Raw genomic sequence first — 14798 nt, forward strand, 5'->3', positions numbered from 1 at the left:
TTATCTAGGTGGGTTTGCTAACACATTGTTGTGACACAGCAGTAGCAAAAAAATATACAAATCTTCACATTAGCATTGAAGCTGAAACATTTTTTTAATTATTCGTATTCAACGGTACACATCACCATATTTTGTTTATTGAATACTTAATCACTGAACAAGTTTCATTGTCTGAATGGTGTCTAAACCCCAGAGGTGCGACTGGACTGGGACTCGGGTCAGAATCCAGTTACAATTTTGATGACTTTGGTGTTGACTTGACAATATCATCAGAGAATTGCAACTCGACTTGGACTTTGACGTCGGTGACTCGGAACATGACTCGGACTTTAATGACCTGAAAATCGTTGAAATTTTCAGTGAATGTGTTCAATAAAATGTGTCGCCTCTCAAGTGTTCAGTATTCATTTCAAGCAAGACAACAAATTTTCCCACATAATCTGCCTCATTGAATGCATCTATTAACGTCCACTTAGATTTAAGAACAAACAACAAGGGTGTGGATTAACGTACATTTCTGTGCACTTACTAAACGTTGAATGCTATGCCAGCATTCTTCTTCTGTGACTATGTCTTGTCACACTGGCCTTATTTCCATAATAAAACAATTAAAAATGCATTAATTGTATTTTTTTAATGTGTTACATTGTTAAAATGACACTTTATTTGGTAAACACTAAACTTATAACTTGTAAGGACTCCAAAATTTCAAACCTATGACTTCAGAGTTGACTCGATCTGGCTTGTCTTCGACTTGCATGTGTTGCATCACTTCAGATGACAGACTCGAGGCTTACTTGAGAGTTGCAACACACTGACTTTCTCCCACCTCTGCTAGATCCTCTTCTGAGAATTCTGAATTGGCAACATCTGCTGAGTCATTGCAACGGGCTCGCTACAGCTGAGTAGATGACAAATTCTTTGCTGTCCTTCACTGGTCTGTAGACAACAACAACATTTAACAACTTTGAATATGAACACAACTGTGTTTGTGTGTGTGTGTGTGTGTGTGTGTCGTACCTGCTCACAGTCTTTTGTTTAAACTGGATGGAGGCGTAGCTGATTTCCTCTGTGCTGTGGCTCATTTCCTGTGTGGCTGGTTCAGCAGATGATGGCAAGTTACAGTACACACGTTCACCGTGCTGGTCCACATACACACACACACACACACACACACACACACACACACACACATTACTAGTGTATACTCATCTTGCAGCCGTATGATGTGGTCTCAGTGACTTTCTCACTCACCTTCTGCTCCATCTCTCCTTCCAGACCTTTGACATTCTCACATGACGCCACCCAACACTTCCTGAAACACCCGTTCATGTCAAACACATGCTAACTGTACTGATGCTATGTGTATCCAGGCAACCAGCAGGCTAGTGGCTTAACTTTGGCACCTTTTAATGATGAAGAACAGCAGAATGAAAATCAGCAACACCAGCAGAAGGCCAAAGGTCAAGCCAAGAGTCAGAGCAAGCTGTCCATCACGTCCAGCCAAGTCTATGAAACAAAAACGTATGTGATCAGGTTTGACTGATTAACATGATGCAGGAGTTCCAAAGTAGGACAAAGACCATAAAGGACTGAGGAGCAAAAACGGGGAATAATTAACTGGATTGACGCGCTTCCACGTTCAGGCTGAAGGGCATCGACATGGTCCTTGTGTCCCTCGCCAGCGCGCAGGTGTAGTTGCCAGACTTGTCCTTGGTCATGAGGCCCAGCTGTAGGGCGGGGCCGGATCCTGAGAGAACGTGGTAGCCATCTCGGAACCAGTGCACCTCCAGCTGCTGGAAGGAGCAACGGGAAGTGCAACTCAGAGTCACTCTGTCGCCCTCGCTCACCTTGGCGGAAGCGGAGCTTAACACCACCATCTGAGCGTTATCTAGTGGAGAGCAGGTGACAGACACTTGTTACCGTGGCAACATCAGCAGGAAGTAAGTCTTAAGAAGTAAGCCTATGCTACCCATACTGATGCTATGAGTGCCGATGCTAACTGAGCTGATGCGAAGTGTATCTATGCTAGGGTGACCACATATTAATGACCAAAACCAGGACACTCGCAATGGGAATGAGACACCCTAATGATTATTGAAGTTTACGCAAAGGTACCTGATAATCTTACAATTTCAGTCCATTTAAACCATGGCTTTCAAAAACATAACCAAGATGGCTAGGACAGGGCATGAAAACATGTCCAGGGACAACAGCACATTTGGCCACCCTAGCCTATGCTAACTGTGCTGATGCAAGCGTAGTTATGCTAATTGTACTGATTCTAAGTGAGGAAATGGTAATTAAACTGATGTAACCTGTTTGGTCCACCCCTGCGGATGCCTGTGGCTTGAACCAACGTCCACCGAATGACAGTTAAGTGCTGGCCATCGAGCTAAACGCCCAAGTTGGCAACCCGATAGGCGTCAGGGAGTGAGGTTTTTCCAGTGTTCCTTCAGCTGACTTTCTTTACATCAGGGGTCACCAACGTTTTTCCTTGTGAGAGCTACTTTTACAAAATGAAAATGGCCAAGAGCTACTCATTTTTGTAACATTTATTTTCAGAGCTTATTTTAAACCCAAACAAAGCGAATATGCTTGTTTTACCAGAATATTAACAAAATGCTGGTGTCCACAACTCACATTTTGTATTTCAGAATGCATTTCTTTCTACTGTTCTTTCATTATTAACTGAAAACCTGAATGAAAAGCAGACTTGCGGCACCTCATGTGGTCGTGGGGGGCTACCTGGTGCCCGAGGGCACCACGTTGGTGACCCCTGCTTTACATTGATGCCAATCATGCCTATGCTAGCTGCGCTGACGCTAAGCATGCCTATACTGACTGTAGTAATGCTAAATGTGCCTGTTCTAACTGTACCGATGACGTTGATCTTTGCCCCTGTGGTGCCAGTGAAATGTCCCAAGGAGTCAACAGCTTCCATGCGGAAGCGGAATGTCCTGCTGTCCGTCTCCTGGACATTGTGGATCTGAAGTGTGCAGTTTCCTTCCAAGTCTCCCAAGTACTGGTACCGTGAGGCGGGGCGAGGCTTTGCGCTGTCGTACACGGACGGTGTGATGCCGTGACATATGAGGTGATTGACGCACCACACCACCCTGACAACCTCCGTAAGCGGTGTGAACGTGCAGAGGATTGTGACCGTCGACCCTTTCACTGCGCATGTAGGTGTCGGGTGGTAATGCACCCGTGCTGCCTCGCCCGCTGAACCTGCGCAAAGACCACCTGGTGATGTCGCCTGAGCACAAGTCACATGACTGGTGTTAGAGAAGCCAATCACTCACCTGTCAGAAGCAACACGACGAACACGGTTTGATGCCAAAATGGCATCTTGGTTGACAATGAGAAGAACAAGAAGTAGTGAGTGGATTGTGAAAGAACAGCTCACTTCCTTCTCTTAATTTAACTCTTACTTTCACGCTGTTGTCGAAAAAGAAGAGGATTCTATTGTGGAATAAGAAGAGGAACATGGCAGCTCATACAGAGCAACTGCTAGTAACTTTGTAATTTTCAAACAAAGTCCAAATGTTTGGATTTCATTTAATCTGATCTACTGATGGTCACGTGACTTACGAGCGTAGGGGCGGCGCCTTTTACGAGTACCAGCTCAAGCAGAAAGATGTTGCAAGGATGTTTTACTCTGATATTTCCGTGCACTCAAGAGTCAAGTTGATTTTTAAATGTGTTGACATAGTTTTCCTAAAGAGCCACTTTACACTCGCTGGTTATTGAAAACATTTTGGTGTGGTCGTTTTGTAATTTACGTTTCATGTTTCTTTTATTCTGTAAATCCCGTTAATGTCTATGTAACCGTTTCTCTCTGCAAAGTGACACTCCTGTTTTAATAAACCAGCTTTCTGCGGCCCCACCGCGCAGACTCCCTGCATCTCAGTGCGAGAGCATCAGTCAGCCAGCCACCGCCTGGACGACGCCTCGATCCGACTGGACTGGACCGGACCGGATCGGATCGATGCGGGCTTCGTGTGCTTCCTGCTGACTCTTGTCGTCTATGGACGTCAAGTAAACAGCTAGTGGCTGCTCGTTAACCTTTACACTCTTTGCTTCTCTCGTCTGGACGCTACCCGCCCAGTCACAAAATGGCGGACATGACAGAGCTGCGACCCTCTTACGGTAAGAGGCCCGATGGCTTTGGGTGGACATGTTGTTTATATGTTGGTTGTTTATTGACAGACGATTTGGGGGCAAACACAGCAGACAGGGGCGCCACCCAGTTGATGGGGCTGCTTCGTAATTACACGTTTTAAATGTTGCTTGACATCATCAGTTTGTCGCTATGAGACGAAACCGCAATAAGGATTAGCTTCATTTTAGCAGCATCAGGCGGACCAAATGTCAACGAAAAGAATTCCATTTTATGGGCGTTCACACGCATCTTTTCGTGGGCCTAGTGGTGACGTCATATCTGTACCCGACAGTCCCTGTGCACCCTTACATGACGTCATCATAGTACTTATTAATGCATGGTCAATCGTGTCTGACGACGTCACTTGTTGAATAATACAATACAATGCAACTGTAGAAAGTTATCAACTAAACCATTGTGTGTGTGAGTGTGTGTTGCCAGGCAGCCAGCTCCACTCTGAAACACTTTGCAAAACATGACATCATGTGACTTTGAATGAAGGAACTTCTTCATTCTGATTGGCTGCAGACAAACTCCGATTTGTGTGTGTGTGTGTGCGCGTGCGTGTATGTGTGGACGACAGACAAAGAGCTTCACAGACACCGTCCCCTCCAACCGTCACCCCCCACCCATGGAGGGGGAAAGGCCTTGTAATGGAGGGTTTTCTCACTTCCTGTTTTTCCTGCAGCCATGTCTCCTGTCCTGGCGGGCTTCCTGGGCGCGGGTGTCCTGGTTCTCGTGGTGATCGTCGTGGTTCTGCTGTGGTCCTTCTGTCAGCGTCGTTACCTGCGCATATCGGGACACTACAAGCTGCACGGGGACCGTTACTGCGACGCTGAAGACCCCCCCTACAAGTTTATCCACATGCTGAAGGGCATAAGCATTTACCCTGAGTCCCTCAGCAGCAGCAAGAGGATTGTACGCAGTGCCAGGCGAGCCGAGCGCGACGGAGTACATGGTTGCGCACAGGCTGGGGGGAGGGGCCTGGTGTTGGTGGACGCAGAGAATAACATCCTAGATGTCCCGGGTCAACTGCAGATGAGTCACCTGGTGGCCCCTGCCGGAGCAGGCCACACCCGTTTGGAGCGAGCATTACCTGTCCGTGCTGATTACTGTTGTCTGGACAGCAGCTCGGCCAGCAGCAGTCAGACCAGCAGCAAGACCGGGTCGCCCTTCACCCCCGCCTCCTCTGAGCCCGAGCCAGAAGCCAGCCTGGGCGCCGTCAGCCTCACTGTGGACTACAACTTCCCCAAGAAGGCCTTGGTGGTGACCATCGTTGGGGCCCGAGGCCTCCCCGCCATGGATGAGCAAGCCGGCAGCTCTGACCCGTACGTGAAGATGACCATCCTGCCCGAGAAGAAGCATCGCGTGAAGACCCGGGTGCTGAGGAAGACTCTGGATCCGCTTTTTGACGAGACCTTCACCTTCTATGGTGTGGCCTACAGCTCGCTGCCAGAGCTCACGCTGCACTTCCTGGTCCTCAGCTTCGATCGCTTTGCTCGTGATGATGTCATTGGGGAGGCAGTGGTGCCACTGAAGGGTGTGGACCCAAGCACTGGCCGAGTCCACCTGAGCCAGCAAATTACCAAGAGGAACATGCAGGTGAGGAGGGTTGGGTTTATTCCCACTACTTTATGCAGAATGCCACTCATACAGAAATTGACCATCATCGTCATCATTTGTTCAGTTGGACACAAGGCGCCTTGAACACAGCAGAGCATCCCAGGTCAAACATTGTCGACAGAATTCCCATGACAGTGACAATGTGTCTGCTGACTAGGTGTTCTCATGTCAGCAGATAATGTTCACAAGGCAGCTAACCTCCACATTACTATACTATGAGGGAAAGGCTTCTTGAGACGTCATCTGTACTTCTGTGAAGAAGGTGTCGGACGTTTCGCTCCTCATCCGAAGCTCTCCTGTACGACTGAGAACCTACACAGACGCATTACTATACTATGTTTTTAATACAGTAGGGTGTCTCAACACAACTCTTTCACTTCAAATCCGACACTGATACTGCAGTCTTGAATATTGGCTGATACCGATATTGTTCCGATATCAACACGAATTATAGGTATTTTTACTTAATTTGTAGTGTGGAATATTAGAAAAGTTTGAATCACACATATTTGACCAAGTGATACTACTCACAGAACAACAGACAGCAACAGTGGGTGTGACAAAACTCACCCGTTTACTTCTTTATGCATGTGGGGTATAGTTTCATCCACAATGTAGTGGCAGCTTGGCATAATATAGCAAGATTCGAGGTGCTTAGTGAAGCGTTCAAACCTGACTTTACTCACCTCCGACAGTGCTTGCTCTTTTGTGTTATAGCTAATGACTTTTTGCCTTCCCATGGGAGTTTCCTGTGTGAGTCTAATTCTGTGCCACCATGGTAAACTTGTGCATGTATTCACTCAGCTTTTTACTGCCATATGGCTGACACACTGTTGTGATCACATGTGATGGGGCAGAATATGCACTCGACTGCTTGTATCAGAGTGCCAATATTGGAGATTTGAGATGCAGGCTGATATAATCCGATATTGGGTTTTTTTTGCTGATATTGGCCTGATATCCGATATCAGTATTGGATTGGGACACACCTACTTTTTATTGCTTTATGTACCTTTAATGTGCGCTATTGCAATTCTATTTAATTGTCATGTACTTTTATTGTTACATATTTACATCATATTTAGTGTTGTGTACACTATTATTATTTTAGTGACCTGTGTTCCATCATTGAGACAGGAAGTGATCGATGTCATGTTGTTCGTTGTCAGTGTGAGAGTCGTGGTGAGCTGCTGGCGTTGTTGTCCTACCAGCCGGTGTCTCATCGTCTCAGCGTGGTGGTCCTGAAAGCTCGACACCTCCCCAAGATGGACATAGCCGGCCTGTCTGCAAGTGAGTAGGCTACAGCAAAGCATGTTGAGGTGCTCTCAGTGCCAGCCACTCTAGTTAGCATCAGAGTAATGAATCTGGTCTTGGTGTCCACAGACCCCTACGTGAAAGTTAACGTCTTTTACGGTGGCAAGTGCATCGCTAAGAAGAAAACTCATGTGAAGAAGTGCACGTTAAACCCGGTCTTCAATGAGTCCTTCATTTACGATATCCCACCCGAGCTGCTGCCTGAGATCTCAGTGGAGTTCCTAGTGGTCGACTTTGACCGTACCACCAAGAATGAAGTTCTTGGCCGCCTGGTGCTCGGCCTCCAAAGCCCCGCCCTCACCGGCGCCTCCCACTGGCGGGAAGTCTGCGAGAACCCCCGTCGGCAGATCTCCAAATGGCATACCCTGAGCGAGTACTGAGGAACATGCTGGGACTGGACCAGTGAAGACTCCTGGAAATACAGACTAATACAGTGTACAGCACACACACACATACACACGCACACACACACACACACACACACACAATGTGATGCTAGTTATTAGACACTCTCTATTATCTGTCAACACCACAACATGTACATCTGCTAAGAAAATGCTGAGCTTTTGAAAAAGAAAAATGACGTTTGTGACGTCTCGCCTCTTGTGTGTGTAAAGCTATGAAGAAAAAAGACCCCCCCCCCCCCCCCCCCCGCTGTGGTTGTCATGCAGTTCATTGCATGTGTTTGTGAAGAAAAGAACTAAGAAGCTTACCCTCATGCTGTGGTGGTCTCAGAGGGGAGCTGGCGTGCAGGTAACATTTGTAAAATACCGTGTGTGTGTTTGCAGCATGAATGTTTGCTTTGTTTTGCTACAAAGATCTTCTGGAACACTCTTGACACCCCACCCAGCTCCCCATCCAAGCAACAATGCTAGTAAGAATGTTAAACTAATCACATCATCTGTAGTCAGTGTGCGCGACCGACCTAGCAAGTATCTTACTCCAAAGATCTCTCTAGTTCATATTTCTATGATGATGGTGTGTGTGATGTCATTGTTTATTAAGTTATGACCTTTGTCATAATCCTCTTTTAGCCCACCTCCGCTATAATATTCTGCAAGTCCTCGAAAAAGCACATTTGAATCCATATGATCGTGTCTGTCTGGTGCTCTCATGAAGGCGCAAACATCTCATTATGCAGGCGTGTCCAAACTTTGTCCAGCAAGAGCTGTGGGAGGCTACTTGGTTAAAAAAAAAAAAAAAGCAACTAAATATGTTAAAGTTACATATATTTAAAGAAAAAAACAGCCTGCATGTGACCTTTGTGTTATTAGCAGCAACATTTCAACTTTCTCTGCTTTCAGTATGACTTTTTGCTCTTCTTTTAACAATTTATTTTTGTAATTGCATTTTTACAATATCCCAATGGCCAATACAAAACTTTGTGGCTGCAAATGGCCCCTGGGCTGCAGTTTGGACACTCCTGCCATAAGAAAATGTTTTCAAAACTAGTGCAGTGAATCATGTGAGCTGCCGTCAAACTAACGTTGCGTCACTTGTAGCGAACAGGAAGTAGATTACAACACATCCCAGTGCACCTGATTAGACTCGTAAAGCTCCTCCCATCAATCTGTGGCGTGAATGAGGCGTCATGGAGACTGTAGATTTTGTATAGATGTACTTTCTGTGTGATGTCCTGAAGGCTTTCCTGATGTAGACCTGAATGATGCTAACCTCCCATTGACGTGCAAATAAAACAAATTAGCCTGATGCCTCCTCTCATCTTCTCCTTTCATTATTTCCATGTTTGACTTAATGTTAACAACCACATGCCGTCTTTACTTGTGTTCGACGGTTCTCACAGTATCAAATGCTGACCAGCTGGGGTCGCTGTTTGGTTGCAAACAGCTGAGTCATTTCACACAGGAAGCCTGTTGTACAATGTGAAGTCACAAGGCTGAAAATACTGTACTGTAAGCACCAAATGTCTGTGGTGACGCGCGTTAAGGAGATGTGGTCACATGGGTGGCTGGTGCACACTAGAGCTTTATATGGGCTCTTTGGAGTGTGCACGTCACCACTCAGCGCATCTGCACGCGATACATATTAAACTTTGTTATTTCAGGTGGGTTTTTAGGGATATTAAATGAGGTTTCAACAAGTCACCTGCAGTCTTCCTCAGAAGTGTCAACAGACCACTATGGTGTGTCACCTGACTAATGTGTGTCACTTATCAAGCTGTACACCCTCAGGGTGGCCAACCTGATGGACCTGACAGCCACATGTGGACGGCAGGTGACAGTCAAAACGTGTCAAGATAGAACACCATCTAATACACCTAAAAAAATGAGAAACTGAACATACAATCAACCAAAATATAAACGCAACACTTGTTTGTGCGCCCATCTTTCATGAGCTGAAACCAAAGATGTCAAACGTTTTCTATGATACACAAAAGGCCTAGGCCACACAGTCAGGAGATTGGTAAGACCCGGGTTTGAATCTCCGTTTGGGCATCTCTGTGTGAAGTTTGCATGTTCTCCCTGTGCGTGCATGGGGTTTTCTCAGAGTACATTCCAAAAACATGCATAATTGGTTCTTTGGCGACCGTAAATTGTCCATAGGTATGAATGTGAGTGTGAATGGCTGTTTGGCGACCAGTCCAGGGTGTACCCCGCCTCTCGCCCAAAGTCAGCTGGGATAGGCTAATCCCTAATGTGGATAAGCGGCATAGAAAATGGAGGATGGAGTAAAGTCCTATTTATTTTGCTGAGATAGTTCAGCCACCTCAGAGGTGTGGCATAACAAGATGCAGATTAGCATGATTGTTGTACAGGTGCGCCTTAGGCTGGCCACATGATTTTAAATGCTATCATTTTTACTTTGTTTGAATTTGTGGAAAGAAGATCATCAAGCATCATGCTTAAGTCACGCATGCAAAGTTAAAAAACATTTCAAAATGTATCAGTTAATTTAAAAAGTCTGTTTGTCCGGTCCTATATTTTTGCGTTGTAGTTTTCTTAAAATTAACGTTAAAATATCGTCCCGTCTCGTTCCATGAATGATATGAATATGAATATGAATATCATGAATGATGACACCCCTACCAATAACTAATAATGAAACAAAGCTTTATAAATGTAAAAATATAAGTCATAAGATAATAAAATAGTGTTAGTGTGTTACACGTAGCATACTATGGAATGTTAAAAGTATGTTGCACACATTATACACAGTGTGAGTATGTCACACATAGAAATGCAACAATTAATAGTCAACTATTTTTGTATTCGATTGATTTAAAAATGCAAATATCCTCTGATTTCAGCCTCTCACATGTGATGTGATTTTTTTTTTTTTTTTTTTACTTCCTTAGTCATCCATGAAAGCAGTCCTATTGTTATATGTTTTATATTCACACACATCAACTTTTACTTTGGAAAACAGTCATTGACATTTTTGCCTATTTTTTGATATGCTGCAGAACAAACCACAAACTGTGTTTGGTTCATATTGATTTGGTCCATCTGAGGCATGACCGATTACTCGATTAGTCGAAACAACAAGCTCCAGATTAATCAACTACAAATATAATCGTTAGTTACAGCTGTAGTCACACTGATGATCATTTTCTGTTTCTTCTTCTTGCTAGTGTCCCTGACGGCCTTGGACACGTCCTTGCGCTTGGTGTCTTTTCCACACATGGACTTGTTAAACTATTGCGGGACAAATATACACTATGCATGATTTTCACGTTAGTGAACCCTGGTTGGGAATAAGCAGAAAAGAGTTTGTGGCTTTCAGCAGAATGATTCCCTTCACCGATGACATCACACCGAGCGACGGCCAATCGCGTTGCGAACCTCTTCTTCAAAAGTTGTCCTGGCAGATCCTGAGCAGGTCACAAACTTCTTCGTCTTTGTCAACACAGCCTCTCCGATGGGGTGAGTCTCTGATCATTGATTGATTTTGATGGATTTGTTTGTTTGTGACTTACAGTACTTGAAGCTCGTCTACAGGCAACTTTGTCTTTCTGTCCATGACGGTCTGACACAAGTCCTTTGACGTTTAAAGACGTTTGACTGGAGTCAGGGTGTGGTCTTTTTTCACTTTCAGTTTTTTGGATGTGGTTTGCTTTGTTGTTGCAGGTCTTGAGAGGCACAGAAAAATATGTTTTTCGAGTTCTTGCTCTGACGTAGGCCCAGTAACTCACAACAATGTATTCCACCTGACATCTTTCTGCTGCATTCCAGTACATAAAATGTAGGAAAATGTGTTGTTGTTCTACCTAATGGGGAAGAGACCAGATGTTTCATGTCAAAGTGTCATCCATCTATGCTGGAGTCTATCCCAGCTAACGGTGGACACCCTGGTAGGGCTCCAGCCAGTCACATGACCCAGAGACGCCTATGGTCAGAAGTGAAGACACGTATGTCTGTGTGAAGGCATCACGCAGGAGAGAAGATTCCAGACATTGCTGAAAGAGTCGTTTGTGCGAGCCTGTGTTTTTCAAAGATTCACGATTTCCACGCTGGTTGCGGCGGAACATTCTGGAGTTATGCGAACGAGCAGCTGACTGCCTCGTGGCATCGTGGCAGCACCCGCCTGTGACCTCTGACCTCTGCTCTGTGCTCCCCTCAGATTTGGCCAAGAAGACATGTCTCGTCTTCAGAATCATGAGGTGAGAAACGTCTCCTCCGATGCTGTCCATCAAGCGCGTATCAATCGACTTGATTTGATCTCTGTTCAGATAAGCGTGGTGATGAGGGTCTCGCACCTTCCTCTTGTTCGCTCGGTGCTGCAGTCTGTGAGCGCCGTCTACTCAGATGTCAAGGGTCGTTATCCTCTGCTAGGCCTGGTGGGAGGAATCGCTGAGGTTGGCGTCCGAAACATCTCCATGGAGGCCATGAGGAGAGCCACACCCCTCATGCAGACCTTGAGACCTCAGAGTCCGTGTGACGTAAACATAGTCACTAATGTAACATGCTGATTGTAATGGTAACATGCTGATTGTAATGCTAGGCCCCACTGCTTAAAATGATGCTAGCACAATGCTGAATGCTTGAGCTAATCCCAGTGCCCTACGATGCTGAATTCCTGTGCTAATGCTAACATGAGTGCTCTATGATGCTGAATGCCTGATCCAATGCTAACGCTAATGCTCTATGATGCTGGATCTCTGAGCTAATTCTAACACTAGTCCTCGATGATGTCAAATCCATGATCTAATGCTAACACTAGTGTCCCACAATGCTAAACCCTTGAGCTCCTGCAAATGCTTGTGCCCCACAATGTTGAATTCCTGAGCTAATGCTAGCCCTAGAACCCCACCATGCTAATGCTTTTAAGCTACTCTCTACTACTATTAAGCCACTTGTTCCTTCATGCTGCATCATACCAGATTGTGACACACTTCTTGTCTTGTGTGTCCTCTGCAGTTGAAATTGCCAACAGTTTCGCTCTTGTGGGTCTTGACCAGTTGGAGAGGACATTTCCCTTCCTGAACCAGTCCACAGATGAGGTGGTGATAGGATAGCCATGCTCGCCAGCACGGCGCCACCATGTTGTTTGTCGTTGTCTTTGTTGTTTAGTGTTGAAGCCTTTGGTTACCATTATAACCGGGTTTGACTGGTGTCCTCCCTCAGGTGATAGCTCACCTGAAAGACGCCTTGTTCCTGACGCTGGACGACGTGCAGCTGTGGATGGTGGAGGGGCTGGACGGTGCTCTGGACCAGCTGGAGCGCCTGTCTCACTCGGCCTGGGTGGTGTTGCGACAGCTGCAGCAATCTCAGGTCGGCCTTGCTGCCACGTCGGGCCTGGACGACGCGCTAAGCCGTATTGAGAACGCCACCGCCTACTACCTGCCCCTCCCACCCACTCTGCGTGAGAACCGCTTTGTGACCTGCTAGGGTCTCAGCGCTTCATCTTAAGGCTTCTGTTGTTGTCAGGTCGCGAGTGGGAGATGAGAGTTCTAGAGTATGAAGATGAGGATGACGACGACGAGCCCAGCATCTGGACAAGAGTCCGAAGTCTCCTGCTGAGTCTCAGTCTGCACCTGTACCACCGCATGATGAAGGTGCAAGAGCAACTGGAGGAAGCTTCCAGAAAGCTGGGAGACGCCGCCGACTCGGTGAGGTTGCAGGAAGAACATGTCATTCTTGTAGTACCAATGTACTCCTGAAGATGCCACTACGAGTCAGTGAACGTCATCTGCTGTGTCCTCCCTGAAGGCTGGTCTGGGTCGGGTCCTGGAGCTACTGGGCGACCTGTTGCATTTCCTGCAAAAACTGCTGGTGGCGCTGGTGTACCGGGCTGAGAACCTCAAGGAGCTGACACTGGGGAGGGTTAAAGATCAGGCCGTGATGCTGGTGGAGCTGCGTCCACTGCGTCAGATTCAAGAGTTGCCTGTCCAGATCCAGCAACTTCTTGTAGACCTGCAAGAACTCTCCAAGATCCTCCTGCAGCTCCTCATCAACGCCACACCACTCTACAACATGGTGAGTCCACTAGGAGTCATGTCTTTGCGCCAGACTAGTCTAGGTCAGACGAACACTTGGTTCTGATCCTTGTTCTCATCTATGTGGTGTGTGTCAGCTCCAGCAGCCCTCTGAGAAGGAGGTGGAGGACTTTCTGAAGCAGGAGGACTTTCGGGCCGACAGCTCGTCCCGCCGTGGCTCCAACAACAGCCTATTCCTGAAGGCCATGGATGGACGTCCTCGGCGCCGCACGAGTCTGTACTCGCGGGCCGTCCGTAGTCCTGGTCCTGAGGGCAATTCCGGGCGGCGTTCCAGTTTGAAGCAGGACTTGGAGGTGGAAGGCCCCCCCCTCCCTGCCGACGGCACCCCCTACCGCCGGCCCTCCGCCACCGAGCTGCTCCTGACGCCACTCAAGCAGTTTGTCTCTCAGAGCCAGAAAGCCTTCGAGTACCTGAACCCCAACTCGGCAGAAGAGTCCGCCAACAGCGCCACTGATTAATAAGCACACTGCCGCACTCCTCATCACCTGACACCGCTTGCAGTACCACCTCCTGATACGTTAGGACCCGCCCCCTTCAATGGTGCCACGTCTCTGCCGCAGTTAGCGCTGGTGAACGTGTATGCCTTCTCCAACAGAGCCATTTGAAAACTCTTCTAACCGTGGATGATGCCTTGATGAACCGCTACCACCTGCACAGTGTCAAGATGGCGACATGGTGCGCTAACAGCTAAGCTAAGAGGCTAAGTGTCACGCAGGCTTTGATGTCGCCTAAACGATTAGCTGACCGCTAACTCGCAAATCACGATCACGTGACGGGCCTTTGCAGGTGGTAGCGGTTCTCGCAGGAGATGTGTTTTTATTTGAAGTTGTCTGTTGTTAGCATGTTCGCCAATAAAGCTTTGACCACCTTCCACACGTGACTGCTCGTTTTCATCACACGTATCACAAAGACGCAGCAAGAGGGCGTGGCTACTCAAGCACCGCCTTTCATCCCACTTCCTAACTCAGACTTCGCCATCAATCGTTTAATATTTTCTAAAGTAATAATCACTGAATTTGCACATTTTGTCATCAAACACACGGCAGAAAACTAAGATGAGGCTGCCGCCAGCGTCTCGTCTCAGTTTAGTGCGCAAGCCCAATCTGAGATGATTACAGTCTGAGTGCACTCACTGAGGTGAATCATGACGCCTTTCTATTTACCAGCATGTGGCCAATAATATAATTCTGCAGAAACATTTATTATACACCTTGACTTTGTACAGCCCGTGTAATGTATTTA

The 14798-nt window shown here is 46.8% G+C and overlaps 3 protein-coding genes across 4 annotated transcripts; 2 read left to right on the top strand and 1 right to left on the bottom strand.

Annotated features, from left to right (window-relative positions):
• Nucleotides 1–795: 795 nt before the first annotated feature.
• LOC129185253 (uncharacterized) lies at nt 796–3599 on the bottom strand. Of its 2 annotated transcripts, none has more exons than XR_008572051.1 (8): nt 3432–3599; nt 3303–3348; nt 2881–3228; nt 1622–1891; nt 1407–1509; nt 1255–1315; nt 1021–1096; nt 796–939 (listed from the first exon to the last, which is right to left on the bottom strand). XR_008572051.1 is itself a non-coding variant. In XM_054782071.1 (8 exons), exons 1-8 carry the CDS (start codon nt 3486–3488, stop codon nt 879–881), a joined length of 1068 nt encoding a protein of 355 aa, XP_054638046.1. In that variant the 5' UTR covers nt 3489–3587; the 3' UTR covers nt 796–878. The 2 variants fall into 2 exon arrangements, 1 of the variants encoding a protein (XP_054638046.1); XM_054782071.1 differs by having other exon boundaries at nt 1021–1142; nt 3432–3587.
• Nucleotides 3600–3789: 190 nt separating this feature from the next.
• On the top strand, nt 3790–8809 carry syt11b (synaptotagmin XIb). The gene is made up of 4 exons (XM_054782069.1): nt 3790–4149; nt 4851–5764; nt 6955–7075; nt 7169–8809. Exons 1-4 carry the CDS (start codon nt 4116–4118, stop codon nt 7477–7479), a joined length of 1380 nt encoding a protein of 459 aa, XP_054638044.1. The 5' UTR covers nt 3790–4115; the 3' UTR covers nt 7480–8809.
• Nucleotides 8810–10752: 1943 nt separating this feature from the next.
• Nucleotides 10753–14412, top strand: plin6 (perilipin 6). The gene is made up of 8 exons (XM_054782037.1): nt 10753–10983; nt 11681–11720; nt 11790–11988; nt 12478–12560; nt 12685–12922; nt 12988–13169; nt 13270–13536; nt 13634–14412. Exons 1-8 carry the CDS (start codon nt 10979–10981, stop codon nt 14012–14014), a joined length of 1395 nt encoding a protein of 464 aa, XP_054638012.1. The 5' UTR covers nt 10753–10978; the 3' UTR covers nt 14015–14412.
• The last annotated feature ends 386 nt before the right edge of the window (nt 14413–14798 follow it).

The sequence above is a fragment of the Dunckerocampus dactyliophorus genome, chromosome 7, assembly GCF_027744805.1.
Source record: "Dunckerocampus dactyliophorus isolate RoL2022-P2 chromosome 7, RoL_Ddac_1.1, whole genome shotgun sequence".
Classification (NCBI taxonomy): Eukaryota; Metazoa; Chordata; class Actinopteri; order Syngnathiformes; family Syngnathidae; genus Dunckerocampus; species Dunckerocampus dactyliophorus.

What these genes read in the sequence shown, in the direction of transcription:
- LOC129185253 (XM_054782071.1), bottom strand. Translation starts at nt 3,488, where the DNA reads ATGTTCCTCTTCTTATTCCACAATAGAATCCTCTTCTTTTTCGACAAC. An exon ending in GGCAAAGATCAACGTCATCG is followed by an intron (nt 1,892 to 2,880) that starts GTACAGTTAGAA and finishes GCTCTCCACTAG; the next exon opens with ATAACGCTCAGATGGTGGTG. An exon ending in CGTGGAAGCGCGTCAATCCA is followed by an intron (nt 1,510 to 1,621) that starts GTTAATTATTCC and finishes TTTGTTTCATAG; the next exon opens with ACTTGGCTGGACGTGATGGA.
- syt11b (XM_054782069.1), top strand. Translation starts at nt 4,116, where the DNA reads ATGGCGGACATGACAGAGCTGCGACCCTCTTACG. An exon ending in AGAGCTGCGACCCTCTTACG is followed by an intron (nt 4,150 to 4,850) that starts GTAAGAGGCCCG and finishes TTTTTCCTGCAG; the next exon opens with CCATGTCTCCTGTCCTGGCG. An exon ending in CATAGCCGGCCTGTCTGCAA is followed by an intron (nt 7,076 to 7,168) that starts GTGAGTAGGCTA and finishes TGGTGTCCACAG; the next exon opens with ACCCCTACGTGAAAGTTAAC.
- plin6 (XM_054782037.1), top strand. An exon ending in GCAGACCTTGAGACCTCAGA is followed by an intron (nt 11,989 to 12,477) that starts GTCCGTGTGACG and finishes TGTCCTCTGCAG; the next exon opens with TTGAAATTGCCAACAGTTTC. An exon ending in TGGGAGACGCCGCCGACTCG is followed by an intron (nt 13,170 to 13,269) that starts GTGAGGTTGCAG and finishes TCCTCCCTGAAG; the next exon opens with GCTGGTCTGGGTCGGGTCCT.